The following is a 26503-nucleotide window of genomic DNA, read 5'->3' on the forward strand; positions in this document are numbered from 1 at the left end:
TTCAGTCACACTAGGAATCTGACTGTCTGTTCATGGTCTTACAGCACCACCTGGTGGTTTCACTGTATGCATTCCACAGGAAAAGATTCAGCCAATCAGCTTTCAGGCATTGGAATGCGAAGAATTTGGAGGGTTGTCACCTTGTAAACTCTCAAAGAGGGAGACAGCTATTCTTTGAAACAAACAGCGTTTAATTTCTAACCGTACATCGTATCTCAAAAATTCTTGGACTAGAGGAGAACAGAAAGTCTCCTTTGTGGATTAATATATCATATTTGTAATAAGAGATTAAACTGAATAAGCAGTGATGGTGGAAAAGAGCATTTATCTTATATTTTTGGGCTGTTAGAATACAGTCAGAGGCAGATTGCCAACTTCCTGTTGGATTTAGCTCATGAGTGTGAGTGTATGATTTTTCGGGCTCGATGAGACCAACATTTTGGCGTTGGTTTCATGTCTGTACGACATTTCTACTGGCCACTAGGGCCAATTTTGTATGCGTAGGTGGCGCTACAGAGTCCATTTTGGCACCTAAGGGGTTAATTTGGATATTGTATGAAAGTATTCACCAGACATGACATATGAGCCAAGTTTGGTGAGTTTTTGAGCATGTTGAGGGGGTCAAATGGCAGTTTAAAACAAAAAAAAGCATAAAAACAAACAATTTCTTATAAATCCATAACTGTACATCCTATCTCAAAAATTTTTGCATGGGAGAGTTGGGGTGAATTTTCTGAACGTGTGGATATATAACATGAGGGGAAAAGTTGGAATTGAAAAATTAGTCCCAAACATCGCATTTTTCCGAACTTGTAAAAAAATAACTGAGACATTAATTTGAAATTTGCGAAGACAGTTTATTCAGAAGGGTTCACTCTATCTTTTGGTGCTATTTAGAATCCAATATGACAAACTGGCTCATACTAGTTTTAAGTTCAGGGTTTTACTTGGAAAGGCAATTTGCCGACTTCCTGTTGGAGTTAGCTCTAGGCGCCCGGCGGACCTCTTTAGTCCATGTGGGTCCCTTCAGGACCTCTTTAGTGCATGTGGGTCACTTCAGGATCTCTTTAGTGCATGTGGGTCACTTCAGGGTCACATTCAGTTCAGACTCAAAACTGATAGAAGTCGCATTAAATGTGGAATATGAACCAACACATAAAAAACATTGGATTTCACCCAAAAATCTGAATTGTGCATGAAGACCTGCTGTGAATGGAGCCATAGTTATATTTATGACAGAAAATATAGAGAAAACTCAACAAGAGGAAAATGCACACAGCATAAAATATATATAACAAAATTTTCTTGAAAGACAAAAATGAGAAGAACAAGTAAATAATTAAAGGTGGGACTGATGTGAACGGTGTTTGCGAAAAGGCAGAGCTTTAACAGAAGGTATGTTTTCTGTTTTCTGTTGGACCCAGGAACACGTCGAAGCGAGGGGAGTCGTTTGGAATCAGCCGAATCGGCAGCAGAATCAAAGGCGTGTTCAAGAGTACGACCATGGAGGGAGCCGTCCTGCCCCCCAGCACCATGAACGACCTGGACGACGACACGGTGAGGGGTGGGGCCAGCGGAGGGTACAGAGGGACAGGTTCAAATTCACTGAAACCACATCAGATTCACAACAGGAGTTTAGTGGACAGTGAACAGCTACTGCATCTGATATCAACATCCAACTAGAAAAGCACTCGGAGAGCGCAGACCTCCGCCAAGGCTGATCAGTGGCCCCCCCCGTGGGCCCCCCCACCCCCGATCACCACCAAAATTTAATCATTTCTTCCTTATCCCATTTCCAACAAACCCTGAAAATTTCATCAAAATCTGTCCATAACTTTTTGAGTTATGTTGCACACTAACGGACAGACAAACAAACAAACAAACAAACCCTGGCAAAAACATAACCTCCTTGGCGGCGGTAACTAAACAGCATCCAACCATCCATCCAACCAACATTCAACCATCCATCCAACCATCCATCCAACCAACATCCAACCATCCATCCAACCAACATCCATCCATCCATCCATCCACCTATCATCCATCCAGTTAACGTCCATTCAGTTATCATCATCCAACCAACATCCACCCTACCAGCATCTATCTATCTATCTATCTATCTATCTATCTATCTATCTATCTATCTATCTATCTATCTATCTATCTATCTATCTATCTATCTATCTATCTATCTATCTATCCAGGTGAACATAGATGCAGACCTTAACACCTTTAATATGTAAATGACATGATGTTACTCTGATAACTTTACTCTGGAGTTCATAACTAATTGATTCATCTCTGTAAATGTTTAGACCTGGTTAACTCTACTTCAGCTGACTGTTAAACTAATAACCCTTAGAACAGTGTGGATGACGTCTGTCCCCCCATTCGTCGTTTCCATCCAGGTGGAGGAGGCCACCGTGGTGCTGGAGGATGACCCCGCCCCCGAGCCGGTCAGCGCTCTGGGAACTCTGAGGAACCTGTCGGCTTGGAGCGTCTCCATCCCATACATCGACACCTACGAAGACGAGGTGAGGAAGGAGAAGGTCCCTGTCTTCTGCATCGACGTGGAGCGCAATGACAGGAAGGAGGGTGAGTGGACGCGGAGGCGGGGCTTAGAGGGTGCCTTGACAAGCCTTTATCAGATTTAACCAAAGAGTCAACGAAATGAGGAAATTAATAAAAAAGTAAATTAACCAAAGAAATACACAGAAGTATCATCAAATTACGCAAAAAGTAGCACGTACATTTAGATGATGTTTAGATAATGTTTTCGTAACATTTAGACAACATTGAGACGATGTTTAGGTGATGTTTAGACCATGTTTAGATGACGTTTAGATGATATTAAGATGATGTTTTAATGACGTTTAGATGATGTTTAGTTGATATTTAGATGATGTTTAGGTGACATTTGGATGATGTTTAGATGACATTTTGATGATGTTTAGATATGTTTAGATGATATTTAGATGATGTTTTAATGACGTTTAGATGACGTTTAGATGATGTTTAGTTGATATTTAGATAATGTTTAGGTGACATTTTGATGATGTTTAGATGACATTTTGATGATGTTTAGATACATTTAGATGATGTTTAGATGACGTTTAGATGATGTTTAGGTGACATTTAGATGATGTTTAGATGACGTTTAGGTGATGTTTAGGTGACATTTAGATGATGTTTAAGTGACATTTAGATGACATTTAGATGACGTTTAGATGATGTTTATATGACGTTTAGATAACGTTTAGATGATGTTTAGGTGACATTTAGATGATGTTTAAGTGACATTTAGATGACATTTAGATGACGTTTAGATGATGTTTATATGACATTTAGATAACGTTTAGATGATGTTTAGGTGACATTTAGATGACGTTTAGATGACATTTAGATGATGTTTATATGATGTTTAGGTGACATTTAGATGACGTTTAGATGACATTTAGATGATGTTTATATGATGTTTAGGTGACAGTTAGATGACATTTAGATGGCATTTAGATGATGTTTATATGATGTTTAGATGATGTTTAGGTGACATTTAGATGATGTTTAGGTGACATTTAGATGACGTTTAGATGATCTTTCAGTGACATTTAGATGATTGTTTTTGATGCTTCATGTGTTTTTTTTTCTCTGCCGTTTCAGTCGGTCATGAAACTGAGAGCTGGTCGGTCTACAGACGATACCTGGAGTTTTACGTCTTAGAATCCAAACTCACTGAGTTTCACGGTAACGTTCTCTAAACCTTTATGGCCTTTCCTGTGTTTTTTCATTCCATGGTTGAGGTTCGTCTGTTGTTAATGTTTCGTTTCTTTCAGGTACGTTTGCCGATGCGCAACTTCCATCCAAAAGAATCATTGGACCAAAGAACTACGAGTTCCTCGAATCAAAAAGGGAAGAATTTGGAGAATATTTACAGGTATGAAATGGTCACAGCAGGGGGTTTGTTTAGAGACAGAAGAACTGAACTCAAAGAAAAGGGAAATGTTGATTTTTGAATTTTTACATGAATTTTTGAAGTTTTACAAATCCCCATTGGTTTATAATGGGACACATTTGTGTGAAACACGTAGGTTTTTTATTCCTCTTAAGTTTTTTAATTCCTCTTATGTGTTTTTTAATTTCCCTTATAAGTGTTTTTTTAATTCATCTTGTATGTGTTTTTGATTCCTCTTAGGTGTTTTTTATTCATTTTTTGTGTTTTTAATTCCTCTTATGTGTTTTTCATTCCTCCTATGTGTTTTTAATTCCTCTTATATGTTTTTTTTTTATTCATTTTATGTGTTTTTTTAATTCATCTTATGTGTTTTTTATTGGTCTTCTGGGTTTTTTTTTTTTTTGCATTTTCCCTCCATGTGCAGAGACTCCTTCAGCACCCGGAGCTCAGTAACAGCCAGCTTCTGGCCGACTTCCTGTCTCCTCACAGTATGGAGTCTCAGTTTCTGGATAAGATGCTGCCTGATGTCAACCTGGGTATGAAATCAGAGCCGTAGGACCCACTCATGTCACTGCAATATGTGGCAATATGTGTGTTTTTATGCATAATTCCTGTAAAAACAAAGGCAGCTGGTTCCTGTGAGTGTGAAATCAACACTGGTCTGAGTGTTAATGTCATTGAAAAGGATGAAAATATGACGCAACCGAACTAAACAGTCGATGAACCAGGAAGATCTGCAACAAAATAAGATCTTTTCTTAACAAACGTTTTGTGGGGAACAGAGGTTGGAACACTTGAGACGTGAAACAGAAATGGGAAAAAGAATTATTGTCAATTATCATCTTTTTTATGATGCAACCGGGTGGGAATGTTCATGAGTTTGGGTATAAAAAAAACAACAACAACTGTATTATGCTATTCTGGATGACTCAGTATGTAAAAAAACCCCCACTTTGAACAAAAAAAATAAGAAATGGGAAAAAGAACTAGGAATGTGTGTCTCAGTGGAGGAATGGGTCATTCTCTGGAGAACTAAACAGTCAAACACTTCTTCAAGAACATGGAGGGAACACTGCTGGAAAATATAATTAGATATTTCATAACTCCTGAACTTACAGCTAAATTTGTGTCACAGTTCAACCCTGAATGTGGAGATGTCAGTGTAAAACATGCATTGTTTTGCTCCTTCGCTGAACCCATTTGTAATGTAATGTATTTGTAATATAGGTAAAACAGAAACAGGTTCTGTGGCTTTAAGAGACACCTGTGTATGGAAGTCAATCTGTCTCATCAGATTTTGAATTATAAAAACCACTGAATTTCAAGTACCTGATTTTTTTTTTTTTTTTTGCACTGAAATTAAGTATCTGGATTTTTTTTTTTTGCACTGAAATTAAGTATCTGGATTTTTTTTTGCACTGAAACAAGTATCTGGATTATGTCTCTCAATTTAACTATGTTCATGAATTTAGAATAAAAAAAATTCAGATGCATGTCTATAAATAATAACAATTTCAAATTTTTGTCTTTGATTTACTGCAAAAAGTAACATTAAATTATGAACATATTTACATTTACAAACCATTCTGTAACAATAAAATGTGAATAACCTGAACAGATGTGATCAACCTGAAATGTCTGTATTAAATTCAGTCCAGTTTGAACTCTTTTCTTCCTGTTCCTCAGTGTTTAGTGCAGGGGTCTCAAACTCCGGTCCTCGAGGGCCACTATCCTACATGTTTTAGATGTATCCCTCTTCCAACACACCTGATTCAAATGATAAGCCTACCATCAAGCTCTGCAGAAGCCTGATAACGACCGTCAGGTGTGCTGGAAGAGGGAAACATCTAAAACATGCAGGATACCGGCCCTCGAGGATCTGAGTTTGAGACCCCTGGTTTAGTGTCTTTGGAGATCTGATCCAGAATGCACATGGACTAATGAGAAGTGGAGGAAGAAGATTGTTATTAAAATTGCACTTAGTTTTCTTGAGAAATTTCAGTTTTTTCAGGTTAATCGCATCTTTTTTGTTTGGAGAGCTTATAAAAGTAAGTATTTTCATAATTTAATGGGTTTTTTTGCGCTGTAAAACAAAGACAAAAATTTCAAGTTGTCTTTATTTATAGGTTATTATTATTTTACTGGTCCGACCCACTGCAGATCAAATCGAGCTGAACGTGGTCCCTGAAAGAACATGAGTTTGAGAACCCTGCTGTACACGAAGCATCAAACTCACAAACCAGAGAAAATCAAATACTAGAAAAAAGTCATAATAATAATAATAACATCCTAAAATGATCATCAATAACAGTGACCAGGCCGGCTGCTTCTAAACTCCACTGATTTGAGTTTTTGTGTTTAATTTTGTATTGTTTTTTGTACAGGTAAAATATTCAAGTCTGTTCCAGGAAAACTGATCAAAGAGGTGAGTGCATACATGAATCCGTACATCAGTCTTTTCTTCCAGGTGTTCGGTCGTGGTTCGTCTCGTCGTCGTCGTCGTTCGTCTTGTTTTTTTTTTTATTTTCGTCAGTTTGTGCTGGTGTTCCACAGAAAGGACAGAACCTGGACCCGTTCATCCAGTCCTTCTTCAACTCCTGTGAGTCGCCCAAACCCAAACCCAGCCGCCCGGAGCTGACCATCCTCAGCCCCACGGCCGAAAACAACAAGAAGGTAACCATGACGGCCACATACTGGAACACTGAACCCTTAAAACCCCCTTAGTCTGTCCCTTAAATGTATGAGACGAGGCCCAAAAAACACTTTAGTCCAAAAGACAAACAACATTACAGGAAAATGAAAAAAAGAAGGTAACCATGACAACCAGGACCAGTTACTGTGACGCCGAAGCCCTAAAACCCCCTTAGTTGTCCCTTAATTGTATGAGACGAGGCCCAAAAAAACACTTTTAGTCCATTTTAAGGTGAAAACAACATGACAGGAAAAAGAAAAACCCAACATTTAGGATGAAAATAAACTGTATCTGTGGAAACTAAAACTATTTACTATTTCCTCCTTCCTTCTTCTCTCCTTCCTTTCCTTCTTTCCTCCTTCCTTCTTTTCTCCTTCCTTTCCTTCTTTGCTCCTTCCTTCCTTCTTTCCTCCTTCCTTTCCTTCCTTCCATTCCTTCCTTCCATTCCTTCTTTCTTCTGTCCTTTCTTTCTAAGGGCTACCTCAGTATTAAAATAAAAACCACTTTTATAATGTGGACTTTTTCCTTCTGAAGGTGGATGTACATATTTGTTTCTATGTTCAGTTAATGATAGATTTTAACTGAAAAAGTCACTTTCCTTCACTTTTCTCAGTTTTTATATTTTAACCTTTGAATTTACTCTGAGTTTTAATGAACATCTACATGAGCAGTGAATTGAATATAAGAAAATGCAGAATTTACACTGAAAAAAATGTAAAATACAGATGATAATATTAAAATGAATGCTGATAAATCATTAATTAAAGGGTAAATGTAGAGAAAACCCTCACAGACGTACGTATATGTGGGTGTTTCCAGGTTCATTCATGACAGATTCAGTTCAGATTCAAACCAGTTAAATGTCTTTTTTTTTTCTTCGTCTTTCAGCTGTTTAATGACCTGTTCAAGAACAACGCCAACCTGTCGGAAAATTCAGACAGGAAGCAAAACCACAATTATTTCATGGAGATGGTTTCAGTGGATGGAATGTACGACTACATGGTGTATGTGGGTAAGAAACACTGATTCAGCTTCAGTCAGGATTCTGTTTTTTATGATGGTCAATCAGTTTTTTTTTGGTTTTCAGTTCACTTTTTACACAGAAGCTCCTCATGAGAATAAACACCAACAGTTTTACTCAATAATTTATGGGTGAAAAGAATAAATAAATAAATTGTCAGTCCTGCGATGAACTGGCGAAATGTCCAGGGTGAACCCACCTTCGCCCATAATTAGCTGGGATAGGCTCCAAGAGACCCGCGTGACCCTAGTGAGGAGAAAGCAGGTTCAGAAAATGAATGAATGAAGAATCAAAGTCCTAGTCCTTCCTTTCCCCCCGTGGACTCACTGTTTGTTTTCTTTTTTGAATGCGTTGTCATCAGGTCGTGTTGTGTTCCGCATGCCGGACTTCATGCACCACTTCCTGGCCGCTGGCAGAATCCTGTTCAAGAGCACGTTTGAGGCCTACATGGACCAGTACATGACCAGGAAACTGGAGCAGAACCTGCAGGAGCACCGACTGGTGTCACTCATCACACAGCTGAGAGGTCCAACACACTGTCCAACACACTGACCAACACACCGTCCAACACACTGACCAACACACCGTCCAACACACTGTCCAACACACTGTCCAACACACTGTCCAACACACTGACCAACACACTGTCCAACACACTGTCCAACACACTGTCCAACACACTGACCAACACACCGTCCAACACACTGACCAACACACTGTCCAACACACTGTCCAACACACTGACCAACACACCGTCCAACACACTGTCCAACACACTGACCAACACACCGTCCAACACACTGACCAACACACTGACCAACACACCGTCCAACACACTGACCAACACACCGTCCAACACACTGACCAACACACCGTCCAACACACTGACCAACACACTGTCCAACACACTGTCCAACACACTGACCAACACACCGTCCAACACACTGACCAACACACTGTCCAACACACTGTCCAACACACTGACCAACACACCATCCAACACACTGACCAACACACCGTCCAACACACTGACCAACACACCAACACACCGTCCAACACACTGTCCAACACACTGACCAACACACCAACACACTGTCCAACACACTGACCAACACACCGTCCAACACACTGACCAACACACTGTCCAACACACTGTCCAACACACTGACCAACACACTGACCAACACACCAACATACTGTCCAACACACTGTCCAACACACTGACCAACACACCAACACACTGTCCAACACACTGTCCAACACACCGTCCAACACACTGACCAACACACCGTCCAACACACCGTCCAACACACTGACCAACACTGTCCAACACACTGTCCAACACACCATCCAACACACTGACCAACACACTGTCCAACACACTGACCAACACACTGACCCACACACTGTCCAGCACACTGAATAACACACTGTCCAACACACCATCCAACACACTGACCAACACACCAACACACTGTCCAACACACTGTCCAACACACTGACCAACACACCGTCCAACACACCGTCCAACACACCGTCCAACACACTGACCAACACACCGTCCAACACACTGACCAACACTGTCCAACACACTGACCAACACACTGTCCAACACACCATCCAACACACTGACCAACACACTGTCCAACACACTGACCAACACACTGACCCACACACTGTCCAGCACACTGAATAACACACTGTCCAACACACCATCCAACACACTGACCAACACACCAACACACTGTCCAACACACTGACCAACACACTGTCCAACACACTGACCAACACACCGTCCAACACACCGACCAACACACCAACACACTGTCCAACACACTGTTCAACACACCGTCCAACACACCGTCCAACACACTGACCAACACACCAACACACTGTCCAACACACTGTCCAACACACTGACCAACACACTGTCCAACACACTGACCAACACACTGTCCAACACACCGTCCAACACACTGACCAACACACCGTCCAACACACCGACCAACACACTGACCAACAATGTCCAACACACTGACCAACACACTGTCCAACACACCATCCAACACACTGACCAACACACTGTCCAGCACACTGACCAACACACTGTCCAACACACCATCCAACACACTGACCAACACACAACACACTGTCCAACACACTGACCAACACACTGACCAACACACTGACCAGTACACTGTCCAACACACTGACCAACACACCGTCCAACACACTGACCAACACACCAACACACTGTCCAACACACTGACCAACACACCGTCCAACACACTGACCAACACACCAACACACTGTCCAACACACTGACCAACACACTGTCCAACACACCAACACACTGTCCAACACACCGTCCACATCCGTCTGTTTGTTTACCAGTGATCGCTACAGCCGCCACCACGGCGCCGCTTTATGAGACTTTATTTACAAAGTTTTTCAGTGTTGAGGATGAAAGTGTTTTAGCTGAAGTGACAGAAGATGGTTAAAAACTGGAACATGTTGTGTTTTTTTTTTTTTTTTTGCAGACGCTGTGTTCTGTGAAAACGCTGAAGAACGAAGTCCAGAGGACAAACAGATCAGAGCCAAGCAGACGTTTGAGGAGATGATGAAGTACCTGCCAGGTCACTGTTCAGATAATACAGCACCATATATACCATCATATATACCATTAAATACCATAGTATATACCACTATATACCATAGTATTTACCATTATATACCATAGTGTATACCATTAGATACTATAGTATATACCATTAGATACCAATGTATATACCATTATATACCATAGTACATACCATTATATATACCATAGTATATACCAGTATATACCATAATATATACCACTATATGCCATAGTACATACCATTTTATACCATAGTACATACCATTATATACCATAATATATACCATTATATACCATAGTATACACTATTGCATACCATAGTACATACCATTATATATACCATAGTATATACCAGTATATACCATAATATGTACCACTATATACCATAGTACATACCACTTTATACCATAGTACATACCATTTAATACCATAGTATACACCATTATATACCATAGTACATACTATTGCATACCATAGTATATACCGATGTATGCCATAGTATTTACCATTATATACCATAGTACATACCATTATATACCATAATATACCATATTGCATAAATACCATAATACACCCCATAATATACTCTAAGATATACCATGCTATGTACTCTAATATATACTATACTGTACCATATATCATGATGTATATCATAATATACTCCAATATATACCATACTATATACCATAATATACTATACTATATACTCTAATATATACTATAATATATGCCATACTGTATACTATATAGCATATTATACCATAATGTATACCATACTATATACCAAAGAATTCCATAATATGTACCATTATATACAATGCTATATATCATAATATATCATAATAAATACCATTATATACCAACATATACCATAATATATACCTTATCATATACCATACCATACCAAAATAAACCATAATATACCAAAATATGCCAAGTACATCAAACGAAATTGAGTTTGATGATCAGGGACATCGGGCTGCTGCTCCTACTAGAGCGCTGCCACAAGCCCTTTTCTTCGAAAATTGCAGTGAAGAACAGAAGATAATGCAAAGCACAAATATAAGACGTCCTACAGTTTTCACACAGTACACGTGGACACATGCTGGAATTTTTTCATGGATTTGAAGGGAATTGGGGGACAGCGTGAACATTAGGCAGACAGCAGACGTGAAAAAACAATGGGGGTAGGGGAGATGCTTGAACTGTGTAATAATTGTGGAATGTGTGTGCGAAGATAAAGAGACTCCAGTAGGTCATTCTGTCCTTTTCAGTTCACTTCTTATCAGTCCAGCCCTACTGTTGTCCTGGCCATGGAAGATGTTTTGACTGCAGGGGGAGTAGATTTGAGAAGCACCTGCTGCTTCCTCAGCTCTCAGGGGAGAAACAATTTAGGCCATGGGGGGAAACTGGATTTCTGCATTAATTTAGTATAACTTCATTTTGTTATACCTGGCCTCAGCATTCCACAGCATCTTCGACCAGTAAGGTCCCTGACTGCATCACCACCCGTTGTAATTCCTTCACATTATCACTCACTGCTTCGAAGTGCTTCTCGCACGCTATGACCAGTTTTCGTCCTATATCTAATCTCCCGTTCATAGGCAAAGTACTGGAAAAGATAGTCTCTGCTCAAATAAATCACTATCTCAAAGAGAATAACATCCTAAAGGAATTCCAATCAGGCTTCAGGGCTGGTCATAGCACTGAGACCGCCCTCACCAAAATAATCAGTGACCTCAGGCTCAACTCTGATGCCAACAAGGTCTCAATCCTGGTCCTCCTTGACCTAAGTGCTGCATTTGATACAATTGATCATGACATCCTGATTAATCGGCTGGAAAAGCTCGTAGGTTTCTCTGACAGTGTACTACAGTGGTTCAAAACGTATATTAAGGGAAGACAGTACTACGTCAGGCTTGGAGATCACGTGTCAAACACACATGATACATGCTATGGGGTTCCACAAGGGAGCTGCCTGGGTCCACTACTGTTCTCCTTATATATGCTACCACTTGGAGATATCATCAGAAAACATAACGTTAGCTTCCATAGCTACGCAGACGACACACAAATATATATCTCCGCAGAACCCAATGACATGACAGCCATCCATTCCATTACAAACTGCCTCACAGCAATGAATCAGTGGATGTGCAGGAACTTTCTGAAACTGAATGAGGAAAAAACTGAAATCCTGCTTGTTGGCCCAAAAGCAAAAAGGGAAATGCTGATGAGTAGGATGGGCAAACTCACTTCCTGGATCAAACCAGAAGTGACAAGTCTGGGAGTCATTATAGACTCAGACTTAAACTTTAAGTCCCACATAAAGAAAGTCACTAACACGTCATTCTTCCACCTCAGAAACATAGCCAAAGTAATGCCGGTTATAAATGGAAAGGATGCTGAAAAACTGGTCCATGCTTTTATCTCCAGCAGACTGGACTACTGTAATGCACTCCTTACAGGTCTCCCAAAAAGCAGCACAGACAGACTTCAGCTGATTCACAACTCTGCAGCTAGGTTATTAACCAAAACCAAGAAGAGAGAGCACATTACTCCAGTGTTGGTTTCCCTGCACTGGCTACCGGTAACCTACAGAACTGATTTGAAGATACTACTCCTCACGTATAAAGCTCTAAATGGAACCGGACCAAGTTACATTGCAAACTCACTGATCAATTATGTACAAACTAGAACACTGAGGTCATCAAACGCAGGGTTACTAGCGACTCCCAGAAATATTACAAAGAAAATGGGGGACGCAGCCTTTACTAACTATGCACCAAAGTTATGGAATACAATTCCAAAAGACATTAGAGAAGCCAGTTCACTGAATATATTTAAAACCAAATTAAAAACATTTTTATTCTCATTAGCCTTTGAAAGGAGATAAAAATGGGGTCACAATTCAGGAACCAGGAATGTGCGTTTTTTTATTTTTATTTTATTTTATTGTATTTCTGTTTTTATTTTTTATTTTATTGTATTTCAAATTTCATTTTATTTCTTGCGCTTCAAAAATTCTATGCATAATCAAATATTTTAATGTGCGCTGCTTTTATTTTTATTTTTATTTTATTGTATTTCTCTCAAATTTCATCTTACTTCTTGCACTTCAAAAATTCTATGCATAATCAAATATTTTAATGTGTGCTGTTTTTATATTTATTTTTATTTTATTGTATTTCTAATCAAATCTTAATGTATTTTAATATTGTATTTTTTCAATCAATGTGAAGTACTTTGGGCTACAATTTCTGTATGAAAGGTGCTATACAAATAAAGTTTATTATTATTATTATTATTCTCAATTTCCACCGACAGCAGCGGGGTCTTTTTGCATGCTGCTGTCTTGCTGATTTTGTGATAGATCAGGGCCATTCCAAGACCAATCAGAAGGTGTCCCACTATCATAAATCCAAATAGGTAAATATCCTCGATGTCCTCCACCGACAGAGCAGACAGACCACCCTCCACTTGTCCCAAGCGTCCCGGGTGTATCCGGCTGCAACTGTTCCATCAGGGCAGGCAGGCTCCCCGGGGCCGTTCGTCCTTGATGAAAAAATTGTGTCAATTGCGCAGAGTGACCAGTTGATCAATTCCGTATTTGCTGTTCGGGAGCTCAACAAGCAGGAGATTGAAAGTAAAGTAAGTCAGACGAGACACTGCAAGGCCAAGCAGAGTGGGGGAGGCAGGAAAAACAGCAGATAGCAGAGCTCAGAAAAACACGTCCACTCTCTTCGAAGGACAAGACAGAAATATATCATATTATAAACCATAATATATCATAATATATACAGTAATATACCATAATACATGCGATATTATGTCATAGTATGTACCATAATATATACAGTAATATACAATAATATATAGGATTTTATACCATAGTATATACTCAAATATTTCTTGTGTGCGTGGCGCATGCGTGGCGTCTGTCAAACCGCCGGCGGATCTACTCTCAGAAATCCAGCCTTTTAACTACTTATTTCTTGCCTTTCAACGCTTACTCACTTGAACCCAACCTCTTAGCCGTGTCTTTTTAACTTGACGCTATCAACCCAAACCTTCATCAGGACAGGTCAGTATTGTCAGTGGATCCTTACCTCTGGTTGTCACCCACCGCTTCCCGCGCTCTGCCCGGTATCTCGCTGCTTCCACCATGGCGTCATCCTCATCAGCTGGAGATAGTCCTCTCGTCCAAGCAAACAAAACCCTGGTAAAGGCTTACCAAACTATCGCGGATCTCAAAGAGGAAATACTGCGCCTCTCCGCAGAACTCGCGGAGAAAAATGCCCAGCTCTGTGGTTTCTCCAGCCGCCTTCCCACACTGTCCAGTCTGTTCCTGAAAAGCGCAGAGAAGCCCAAAGCCTCCTGTGATGATACGGTGTTATGGGATCCTTCCTCTGCCTGTTCTCGCCCCCCGTGTTCTACACCCTGGTCTGAAGTGGTGATTCGTGGCCGCAAAAAGAACACGAGCAAAGACTCACCACCGCCGACCATCAACACATCAAACCGCTTCGCCGTCCTGTCCGTGGAGGACGCTCCGGCTCCTCCCCCCGCGGCTGGTGTGCCCCCCATCCCACCTGGCTCTGTCCCGGAACCGGCTCCTGCTGACTCCGTGGCTGCCACCGAGCTGATTACCGGCGACGGTCCTAAAGCCGGTCCTCCTGTGAAGCCGTCGAACAAGGGTCCCCGCTCCTCGGTCCGCTCCTCTGCCCGGCGCCGCCTCCTCCGAGAGGCCGTCCGCCGTCACTCCGACGGTCCACCCGTGGAATGTCCACCTAGAGAGACCAGGACCCCTTCACCTTCAACACCGTCTCCTCGACCACTTTTCCCTCCGACCACCGCTATCCTCGGGGACTCCATCATCCGTCACGTCCGTTTCTTTAACGCCATAACCAGGTGTTTTCCTGGTTCCACCGTCACCTCCATCCTCCATGAACTCCCTCAGCTGCTGCTCTCACTGCCGTCCACCGTTACGCGGATCATAGTTCACGTGGGCTTCAGTGACACTTCTCTTCAACAGTCCGAAGTGACAAAGGTTCATTTTAAAAACCTCTTTGATAAACTGAAAGGATCCGGGAAGGCTGTTTTCATTTCCGGGCCCCTCCCCTCCTTTGCCCGTGGTGTGGGGCGCTTCAGCCGCCTCCTCAGCCTGAACACCTGGCTCCAGTCCGCCTCTGCTCTGAACGGCTTCAGTTTTATTGATAACTTTAATCTGTTCTGGAACCGCCCCTCCTTCTACAAGTCCGATGGTGTCCACCCCTCTAGACTAGGCAGCAGGGTCTTGGCTCAAAACATCCAACACGCTGTCCTGACCAAAACCACACCCACACCAATGTGACTATGCCCTCCCTCTTCTGCTGCAGTCACCTGCTCCCCCTGCTGGTCACATCTAATATCACCACGTTCAGAGTCTCCTATAAAATCTGTAGTGAGAATAAACAACACCCCAACTGATCTCTCCTCCTCTCCCAGGCCCTCACTGTCCACCTGTCAACTAACCACCTCAGTGAATTCCTCTTCTCCTTCCCCATCTCCAGCAGCCTACACCTCTGCCTTGCTCTTCCCCATTCCTGTCATATCCAGGTCTCGTATGGGGTTTCCACTCTGCTAAAAGGCACCGTAGGTGGTTGACACAAATCCCATTACACACAGCGGACACGAACACCATGATGTCACCACCACCTAGCCGGTTTGGATTACTAAATGCACGTTCCATTGCCAATAAATCCTTCTCCCTAAATGAGCTTTTTACCAACAGGAACTTGGATGCATTATTCCTGACGGAGACGTGGCAAAGGGATGGGGAGTTCATTCATTTAAATGAACTGTGCCCTCCTGGCTGCTCTGCTGTTGGTCAGCCCCGCCCCTGTCGCCGGGGCGGTGGCCTTGCTGTAGTGCACCAAGACAAATACATATGCAGAGGGATGAACACCGATGACTTTCCCTCATTTGAGTCACAAATGATCCAGATTGGCTCCTCCAGTGTGTTTTACTGTTTCTTAATCTACCGTCCCCCTGGCCCTGCTGGTGCCTTCTTAAGCGATTTCAGTGATTTCCTTACATCAATAATAAAACTGGAGAAGGTTTTAATTCTTGGGGATTTCAATCTGCACATCGATAACAATTCATCCAGCCCAGCAATGGAACTTTTAGCCATGACTGACACTTTTAACCTCAAACAACATGTATCTGGCCCCACCCACAAGAAAGGACATACCCTGGACCTGGTTTTCTCATTGGGCTTACACGTCACAAATGTGTGTGTTGAGGATGTCCACTTGAGTGATCATTGTGGTGTGTTTTTTGACTTATGTGTGCCTCTTGAGCCCAAGCCTGCACCTAGAAGGGCCAAGAGGAGGATCATTACAGAGTCCACAGCCCAGGATTTCCGTGCCCTGTTTAACCCTAGTCTTCTTAATGAGTGTCCCGATGTTGATGAGTTTATCCAGTGCTTTGCCACACACTGCAGCTCTATTCTTGACCAGGTGGCTCCCGTGAAAACTAATGTCACTCGTAAGTGGTCTTGTCCCTGGATAAATGAAAACATCTTAAACCTAAGGAGAACTTGTCGCAAAACTGAGCGTCTTTGGAAATCAACCCAGTTGGAAGTACACAGGTTACATCTTAAAGATCTCATAACCTCATTAAATAAAATGATTAAGGAGGCAAGATCCAGCTACTTCCACAAACTTATAGCCACAAACAAGAAAAACCCCAAAGTAATCTTTGACACAATCCAGTCCATTGTGTCCCCTGCTGTCCCTGCTGCCCCTGTGCTCTGTAAAGCTGACAGCAATGACTTCCTAAACTTCTTCACAGACAAGATCAGGGATATTAAACACAATATCCCACCACCCTCTGGCCGTCTGACCCTATCTGATCCCCCTCTGCAAACCTGGTCCTCTTTCGACCCTGTGACACTGGAGGACATCTCAGCACTTTTATCCAAAACGAAACCCTCCTCCAACTCTGCAGACATCCTCCCCCATAAGCTCCTTGTCGGTGTCTTTGACACTATTGGACCATGGGTCACAAAGTTTTTTAACCTGTCGCTCACAACTGGTTTGTTTCCCAGCTCCTTCAAACAGGCCATCATAGAACCTAAACTAAAGAAAACCACACTGGACCCCACAGACTTCAAAAGCTACAGGCCCATTTCAAAGCTCCCCCTATTGGCCAAAATCCTTGAAAAAGCAGTGTCTAAACAACTGACAGCTTTTCTGGAGACACACCAGATCTATGACACTTTTCAGTCTGGGTTTAGACAACGCCACTCAACAGAAACCGCACTATTAAAAGTGTCTAGTGACATCCTGATGGAGGCTGACTCCGGGAAATCCACGGTCTTGGTCCTGCTAGATCTCTCCTCGGCCTTTGACACAGTGGACCATACCATAATGATTGAGAGACTGAGGGACCTGGTAGGGATGTCAGGTCATGTGCTAGACTGGTTCTCCTCTTACCTGACCGGCAGAAGCTTCACTGTGTCAATAAACAACTTCCAATCTGACTCAGCGGATCTACTGTGTGGTGTGCCCCAAGGCTCTGTCCTGGGACCAGTCCTATTCTTACTCTATGTCCTCCCACTTGGCCACATTATCCGACAGTACAGTGATGTCTCCTATCATCTATTCGCGGATGACATCCAGATATACTGCTCCTTTAACTCCTCTGAGCCCCACAAACTGAGTTCCTTAATCAACTGCTTGTCAGAGCTGAAGCAGTGGCTAAATGAGAACAGCCTCCAGCTGAACTCCAGCAAAACTGAGACCCTCATCATTGCCCCGGATAGTGCAATCCCAGGGATCAAACATCACCTTGGAGACCTGAGTTCCTCGGTAAAGACAAAACTGAGGAATCTGGGTGTCATCTTCGACCAGGACATGTCTTTAGAATTCTACTCCAAACACCTAGTCAAAAACTGTTTCTTCCACCTACGCAACATCTCCAAACTCAGATCTATGGTGTCCACAAATGAGCTCGAGATGATCGTTCACGCTTTCGTATCTTCTCGCTTAGACTACTGCAACAGCCTGTTTACATGCTTAAACAAGAAGGAGCTGGCCCGTCTACAGTTTGTCCAGAACTCTGCTGCCAGGCTCCTGACCCGCACAAACAGGAGAACCCACATCACTCCCATCCTTAAATCTCTCCACTGGCTCCTGTTCTATATCGTCTTCATTTCAAAATTCTTGTGCTAACTTTCCGGGCCCTACATGGCCAGGCCCCTGCATACATTGCTTCCCTGATCCAGCCCTACAGCTCGACTCGTAGCTTGAGGTCTTCAGGACAGTACCTGCTGATGGTTCCACGGACCTGTTTTAGCACACGCGGTGACAGGTCTTTTAAAGCTGTGGCACCACGTCTATGGAATGATCTGCCTCTACACCTACGGTCCATGGACTCTGTAGAGAGCTTTAAGAAACACCTCAAAACCCTCCTGTTCAAAAAGGCTTTTTAGTCTCCCACCTGACCCAGGACCACCACAGACTGATTACACTCTATGTATTCATCATAACGTACTCCATGTGTCATCCCTCCCCCCAGTCTCTCTATATCTCTGTCGCTCTCTCTTTTCTCCTCCTTTACTCTCTCTCTCTCTCTTTAACCCCAACTGGTCAAGGCAGACGTCCATCCTTCAGGAGTCTGGGTCTGCTCGAGGTTTCTGCCCGTTAAAGGGAAGTTTTTCCTCGCCACTGTCACCAATCACAAGTGTTTGCCCCTGAAGGATTCTGTTGGGTCTCTGTAAACTTAATTTGATTCTGATTTGAATTGATAAAGCACTTTGTGACTCTGTCTGTGAAAAGTGCTCTATAAATAAAATTTGTGTGTGGAAATGAGCCAGAGCAGTCTGTTATCTGTTAAAGGGGTCATAGTCCAGGTCTGTCCAGTCTGTTATCTGTTAAAGGGGTCATAGTCCAGGTCTGTCCAGTCTGTTATCTGTTAAAGGGGTCATAGTCCAGGTCTGTCCAGTCTGTTATCTGTTAAAGGGGTCATAGTCCAGGTCTGTCCAGTCTGTTATCTGTTAAAGGGGTCATAGTCCAGGTCTGTCCAGTCTGTTATCTGTTAAAGGGGTCATAGTCCAGGTCTGTCCAGTCTGTTATCTGTTAAAGGGGTCATAGTCCAGGTCTGCCCAGTCTGGTTCATAGTCCAGGTCTGTCCAGTCTGTTATCTGTTAAAGGGGTCATAGTCCAGGTCTGTCCAGTCTGTTATCTGTTAAAGGGGTCATAGTCCAGGTCTGTCCAGTCTGGTTCATAGTCCAGGTCTGTCCAGTCTGTTATCTGTTAAAGGGGTCATAGTCCAGGTCTGTCCAGTCTGGTTCATAGTCCAGGTCTGTCCAGTCTGTTATCTGTTAAAGGGGTCATAGTCCAGGTCTGTCCAGTCTGTTATCTGTTAAAGGGGTCATAGTCCAGGTCTGTCCAGTCTGTTATCTGTTAAAGGGGTCATAGTCCAGGTCTGTCCAGTCTGTTATCTGTTAAAGGGGTCATAGTCCAGGTCTGTCCAGTCTGGTTCATAGTCCAGGTCTGTCCAGTCTGTTATCTGTTAAAGGGGTCATAGTCCAGGTCTGTCCAGTCTGTTATCTGTTAAAGGGGTCATAGTCCAGGTCTGTCCAGTCTGGTTCATAGTCCAGGTCTGTCCAGTCTGTTATCTGTTAAAGGGGTCATAGTCCAGGTCTGTCCAGTCTGGTTCATAGTCCAGGTCTGTCCAGTCTGTTATCTGTTAAAGGGGTCATAGTCCAGGTCTGTCCAGTCTGTTATCTGTTAAAGGGGTCATAGTCCAGGTCTGTCCAGTCTGTTATCTGTTAAAGGGGTCATAGTCCAGGTCTGTCCAGTCTGGTTCATAGTCCAGGTCTGTCCAGTCTGTTATCTGTTAAAGGGGTCATAGTCCAGGTCTGTCCAGTCTGGTTCATAGTCCAGGTCTGTCCAGTCTGTTATCTGTTAAAGGGGTCATAGTCCAGGTCTGCCCAGTCTGGTTCATAGTCCAGGTCTGTCCAGTCTGTTATCTGTTAAAGGGGTCATAGTCCAGGTCTGCCCAGTCTGGTTCATAGTCCAGGTCTGTCCAGTCTGTTATCTGTTAAAGGGGTCATAGTCCAGGTCTGCCCAGTCTGGTTCATAGTCCAGGTCTGTCCAGTCTGTTATCTGTTAAAGGGGTCATAGTCCAGGTCTGCCCAGTCTGTTATCTGTTAAAGGGGTCATAGTCCAGGTCTGTCCAGTCTGGTTCATAGTCCAGGTCTGTCCAGTCTGTTATCTGTTAAAGGGGTCATAGTCCAGGTCTGTCCAGTCTGGTTCATAGTCCAGGTCTGTCCAGTCTGTTATCTGTTAAAGGGGTCATAGTCCAGGTCTGTCCAGTCTGGTTCATAGTCCAGGTCTGTCCAGTCTGTTATCTGTTAAAGGGGTCATAGTCCAGGTCTGTCCAGTCTGGTTCATAGTCCAGGTCTGTCCAGTCTGTTATCTGTTAAAGGGGTCATAGTCCAGGTCTGCCCAGTCTGGTTCATAGTCCAGTCTGTTATCTGTTAAAGGGGTCATAGTCCAGGTCTGCCCAGTCTGGTTCATAGTCCAGGTCTGTCCAGTCTGTTATCTGTTAAAGGGGTCATAGTCCAGGTCTGTCCAGTCTGTTATCTGTTAAAGGGGTCATAGTCCAGGTCTGCCCAGTCTGGTTCATAGTCCAGGTCTGTCCAGTCTGTTATCTGTTAAAGGGGTCATAGTCCAGGTCTGTCCAGTCTGGTTCATAGTCCAGGTCTGTCCAGTCTGTTATCTGTTAAAGGGGTCATAGTCCAGGTCTGTCCAGTCTGGTTCATAGTCCAGGTCTGCCCAGTCTGGTTCATAGTCCAGGTCTGTCCAGTCTGTTATCTGTTAAAGGGGTCATAGTCCAGGTCTGCCCAGTCTGGTTCATAGTCCAGGTCTGTCCAGTCTGTTATCTGTTAAAGGGGTCATAGTCCAGGTCTGTCCAGTCTGTTATCTGTTAAAGGGGTCATAGTCCAGGTCTGTCCAGTCTGGTTCATAGTCCAGGTCTGTCCAGTCTGTTATCTGTTAAAGGGGTCATAATCCAGGTCTGTCCAGTCTGTTATCTGTTAAAGGGGTCATAGTCCAGGTCTGTCCAGTCTGGTTCATAGTCCAGGTCTGTCCAGTCTGTTATCTGTTAAAGGGGTCATAGTCCAGGTCTGCCCAGTCTGGTTTATAGTCCAGTCTGTTATCTGTTAAAGGGGTCATAGTCCAGGTCTGCCCAGTCTGGTTCATAGTCCAGGTCTGTCCAGTCTGTTATCTGTTAAAGGGGTCATAGTCCAGGTCTGTCCAGTCTGTTATCTGTTAAAGGGGTCATAGTCCAGGTCTGTCCAGTCTGTTATCTGTTAAAGGGGTCATAGTCCAGGTATGTCCAGTCTGTTATCTGTTAAAGGGGTCATAGTCCAGGTCTGTCCAGTCTGGTTCATAGTCCAGGTCTGTCCAGTCTGTTATCTGTTAAAGGGGTCATAGTCCAGGTATGTCCAGTCTGGTTCATAGTCCAGTCTGTTATCTGTTAAAGGGGTCATAGTCCAGGTCTGTCCAGTCTGTTATCTGTTAAAGGGGTCATAGTCCAGGTCTGTCCAGTCTGGTTCATAGTCCAGGTCTGTCCAGTCTGTTATCTGTTAAAGGGGTCATAGTCCAGGTCTGTCCAGTCTGGTTCATAGTCCAGGTCTGCCCAGTCTGGTTCATAGTCCAGGTCTGTCCAGTCTGTTATCTGTTAAAGGGGTCATAGTCCAGGCCTGCCCAGTCTGGTTCATAGTCCAGGTCTGTCCAGTCTGTTATCTGTTAAAGGGGTCATAGTCCAGGTCTGTCCAGTCTGTTATCTGTTAAAGGGGTCATAGTCCAGGTATGTCCAGTCTGGTTCATAGTCCAGTCTGTTATCTGTTAAAGGGGTCATAGTCCAGGTCTGCCCAGTCTGGTTCATAGTCCAGGTCTGTCCAGTCTGTTATCTGTTAAAGGGGTCATAGTCCAGGTCTGTCCAGTCTGTTATCTGTTAAAGGGGTCATAGTCCAGGTCTGCCCAGTCTGGTTCATAGTCCAGGTCTGTCCAGTCTGTTATCTGTTAAAGGGGTCATAGTCCAGGTCTGCCCAGTCTGGTTCATAGTCCAGGTCTGTCAGTCTGTTATCTGTTAAAGGGGTCATAGTCCAGGTCTGTCCAGTCTGTTATCTGTTAAAGGGGTCATAGTCCAGGTCTGCCCAGTCTGGTTCATAGTCCAGGTCTGTCCAGTCTGTTATCTGTTAAAGGGGTCATAGTCCAGGTATGTCCAGTCTGGTTCATAGTCCAGGTCTGTCCAGTCTGTTATCTGTTAAAGGGGTCATAGTCCAGGTCTGCCCAGTCTGGTTCATAGTCCAGGTCTGTCCAGTCTGTTATATGTTAAAGGGGTCATAGTCCAGGTATGTCCAGTCTGGTTCATAGTCCAGGTCTGTTCAGTCTGTTATCTGTTAAAGGGGTCATAGTCCAGGTCTGCCCAGTCTGGTTCATAGTCCAGGTCTGCCCAGTCTGTTATCTGTTAAAGGGGTCATAGTCCAGGTCTGTCCAGTCTGTTATCTGTTAAAGGGGTCATAGTCCAGGTCTGCCCAGTCTGGTTCATAGTCCAGGTCTGTCCTGTCTGTTATCTGTTAAAGGGGTCATAGTCCAGGTCTGTCCAGTCTGGTTCATAGTCCAGGTCTGTCCAGTCTGTTATCTGTTAAAGGGGTCATAGTCCAGGTCTGTCCAGTCTGGTTCATAGTCCAGGTCTGTCCAGTCTGTTATCTGTTAAAGGGGTCATAGTCCAGGTCTGCCCAGTCTGGTTCATAGTCCAGGTCTGTCCAGTCTGTTATCTGTTAAAGGGGTCATAGTCCAGGTCTGTCCAGTCTGTTATCTGTTAAAGGGGTCATAGTCCAGGTCTGTCCAGTCTGGTTCATAGTCCAGGTCTGTCCAGTCTGTTATCTGTTAAAGGGGTCATAGTCCAGGTCTGCCCAGTCTGGTTCGTAGTCCAGGTCTGTCCAGTCTGTTATCTGTTAAAGGGGTCATAGTCCAGGTCTGCCCAGTCTGGTTCATAGTCCAGTCTGTTATCTGTTAAAGGGGTCATAGTCCAGGTCTGCCCAGTCTGGTTCATAGTCCAGGTCTGTCCAGTCTGTTATCTGTTAAAGGGGTCATAGTCCAGGTCTGTCCAGTCTGGTTCATAGTCCAGGTCTGTCCAGTCTGTTATCTGTTAAAGGGGTCATAGTCCAGGTCTGTCCAGTCTGGTTCATAGTCCAGGTCTGTCCAGTCTGTTATCTGTTAAAGGGGTCATAGTCCAGGTCTGCCCAGTCTGGTTCATAGTCCAGGTCTGTCCAGTCTGTTATCTGTTAAAGGGGTCATAGTCCAGGTCTGCCCAGTCTGGTTCATAGTCCAGGTCTGTCCAGTCTGTTATCTGTTAAAGGGGTCATAGTCCAGGTCTGTCCAGTCTGTTATCTGTTAAAGGGGTCATAGTCCAGGTCTGTCCAGTCTGGTTCATAGTCCAGGTCTGTCCAGTCTGTTATCTGTTAAAGGGGTCATAGTCCAGGTCTGTCCAGTCTGGTTCATAGTCCAGGTCTGTCCAGTCTGTTATCTGTTAAAGGGGTCATAGTCCAGGTCTGCCCAGTCTGGTTCATAGTCCAGGTCTGTCCAGTCTGTTATCTGTTAAAGGGGTCATAGTCCAGGTCTGCCCAGTCTGGTTCATAGTCCAGGTCTGTCCAGTCTGTTATCTGTTAAAGGGGTCATAGTCCAGGTCTGCCCAGTCTGGTTCATAGTCCAGGTCTGTCCAGTCTGTTATCTGTTAAAGGGGTCATAGTCCAGGTCTGCCCAGTCTGTTATCTGTTAAAGGGGTCATAGTCCAGGTCTGTCCAGTCTGGTTCATAGTCCAGGTCTGTCCAGTCTGTTATCTGTTAAAGGGGTCATAGTCCAGGTCTGTCCAGTCTGGTTCATAGTCCAGGTCTGTCCAGTCTGTTATCTGTTAAAGGGGTCATAGTCCAGGTCTGTCCAGTCTGGTTCATAGTCCAGGTCTGTCCAGTCTGTTATCTGTTAAAGGGGTCATAGTCCAGGTCTGTCCAGTCTGGTTCATAGTCCAGGTCTGTCCAGTCTGTTATCTGTTAAAGGGGTCATAGTCCAGGTCTGCCCAGTCTGGTTCATAGTCCAGTCTGTTATCTGTTAAAGGGGTCATAGTCCAGGTCTGCCCAGTCTGGTTCATAGTCCAGGTCTGTCCAGTCTGTTATCTGTTAAAGGGGTCATAGTCCAGGTCTGTCCAGTCTGTTATCTGTTAAAGGGGTCATAGTCCAGGTCTGCCCAGTCTGGTTCATAGTCCAGGTCTGTCCAGTCTGTTATCTGTTAAAGGGGTCATAGTCCAGGTCTGTCCAGTCTGGTTCATAGTCCAGGTCTGTCCAGTCTGTTATCTGTTAAAGGGGTCATAGTCCAGGTCTGTCCAGTCTGGTTCATAGTCCAGGTCTGCCCAGTCTGGTTCATAGTCCAGGTCTGTCCAGTCTGTTATCTGTTAAAGGGGTCATAGTCCAGGTCTACCCAGTCTGGTTCATAGTCCAGGTCTGTCCAGTCTGTTATCTGTTAAAGGGGTCATAGTCCAGGTCTGTCCAGTCTGGTTCATAGTCCAGGTCTGTCCAGTCTGTTATCTGTTAAAGGGGTCATAGTCCAGGTCTGTCCAGTCTGTTATCTGTTAAAGGGGTCATAGTCCAGGTCTGTCCAGTCTGGTTCATAGTCCAGGTCTGTCCAGTCTGTTATCTGTTAAAGGGGTCATAGTCCAGGTCTGCCCAGTCTGGTTCGTAGTCCAGGTCTGTCCAGTCTGTTATCTGTTAAAGGGGTCATAGTCCAGGTCTGCCCAGTCTGGTTCATAGTCCAGTCTGTTATCTGTTAAAGGGGTCATAGTCCAGGTCTGCCCAGTCTGGTTCATAGTCCAGGTCTGTCCAGTCTGTTATCTGTTAAAGGGGTCATAGTCCAGGTCTGTCCAGTCTGGTTCATAGTCCAGGTCTGTCCAGTCTGTTATCTGTTAAAGGGGTCATAGTCCAGGTCTGTCCAGTCTGGTTCATAGTCCAGGTCTGTCCAGTCTGTTATCTGTTAAAGGGGTCATAGTCCAGGTCTGTCCAGTCTGGTTCATAGTCCAGGTCTGTCCAGTCTGTTATCTGTTAAAGGGGTCATAGTCCAGGTCTGCCCAGTCTGGTTCATAGTCCAGGTCTGTCCAGTCTGTTATCTGTTAAAGGGGTCATAGTCCAGGTCTGTCCAGTCTGTTATCTGTTAAAGGGGTCATAGTCCAGGTCTGTCCAGTCTGGTTCATAGTCCAGGTCTGTCCAGTCTGTTATCTGTTAAAGGGGTCATAGTCCAGGTCTGCCCAGTCTGGTTCATAGTCCAGGTCTGTCCTTGTGTTTCAGTCGTTTGCTTGTGTTTCATCTCAGACTTTGTGGGGAAGTGCATCGGTGAAGAGGCCAAGTCCAACGGCGTCCGTCTGTTGTTCGACTGCCTCCAACAGCCGCTGCTCAACAAACAGGTGAGAAAAAACAAACGGCAGAAAATACACAACACACAGTTAATGGCAGAAGTACGGCATACCGGAGCAGGTTTCAGTTCCTAAACCCTGATCCCAGCTGATCCAGTGGTTTTTGTTTTCCAGATGACCTACGTCCTGATGGACATCGCTGTGCAGGAGCTGTTTCCTGAACTCAACAAGGTGAATATTCATCATTTCTACAGAAAACAGACCATAAATAAACGTAAAATGTACTCAGAGCTGGACTCAGATACAGAATTCAGAACTGGTTCATGTTTTTACTCAGTTTGTTTACATGACACTTAAAACAAATGAAGAATTGCATTAGTTGGACTCAAACTGGACGGTAAAAGTACATGTAAATGTGTGAATTCAACTGAAATTATAGTTGTAATAGTGGGATTAACACAAACAGATAATGGAATTAAAGAGGATCTAGTCCTGTATGGAAACGGACCAGATGGACCAGAACCGGACCACACTAGAACCACATGAATGAACTCATTCCTGTTTTTTGGTTTGTTTTTTTCTTCCAGGCGCTGCTGAAGGAGCCTGTGATCGTGTGAATCGGATCATTTACTGTCGAATCAATCAAGTGCAATAATACTCCCCCGTTAACATTCCACTGTAGAAGAACGCACTCATAAAGAAAAAAAAAAAAAAAAAGAACACACTCATGAATAAATAAATCTA

At 43.8% G+C, this 26503-nt stretch overlaps 1 protein-coding gene across 1 annotated transcript in view; it reads left to right on the forward strand.

The window, feature by feature from the left end:
- The window catches only part of LOC115416412 (sorting nexin-14-like), a 58728-nt gene extending 32225 nt beyond the window's left edge, over window positions 1-26503 (forward strand). The window contains exons 17-29 of the mRNA XM_030130178.1: window positions 1425-1557; window positions 2409-2595; window positions 3661-3744; window positions 3834-3934; window positions 4377-4488; window positions 6337-6377; window positions 6506-6625; window positions 7533-7656; window positions 8027-8191; window positions 10206-10301; window positions 25719-25810; window positions 25934-25990; window positions 26347-26503. Of these exons, the coding sequence (XP_029986038.1) occupies window positions 1425-1557; window positions 2409-2595; window positions 3661-3744; window positions 3834-3934; window positions 4377-4488; window positions 6337-6377; window positions 6506-6625; window positions 7533-7656; window positions 8027-8191; window positions 10206-10301; window positions 25719-25810; window positions 25934-25990; window positions 26347-26376 (1342 nt within the window). The 3' untranslated portion in view covers window positions 26377-26503. The remainder of the gene's footprint in view (window positions 1-1424; window positions 1558-2408; window positions 2596-3660; window positions 3745-3833; window positions 3935-4376; window positions 4489-6336; window positions 6378-6505; window positions 6626-7532; window positions 7657-8026; window positions 8192-10205; window positions 10302-25718; window positions 25811-25933; window positions 25991-26346) is intronic.

The sequence above is a fragment of the Sphaeramia orbicularis genome, unplaced genomic scaffold (assembly GCF_902148855.1).
Source record: "Sphaeramia orbicularis unplaced genomic scaffold, fSphaOr1.1, whole genome shotgun sequence".
NCBI classification, from domain to species: Eukaryota; Metazoa; Chordata; class Actinopteri; order Kurtiformes; family Apogonidae; genus Sphaeramia; species Sphaeramia orbicularis.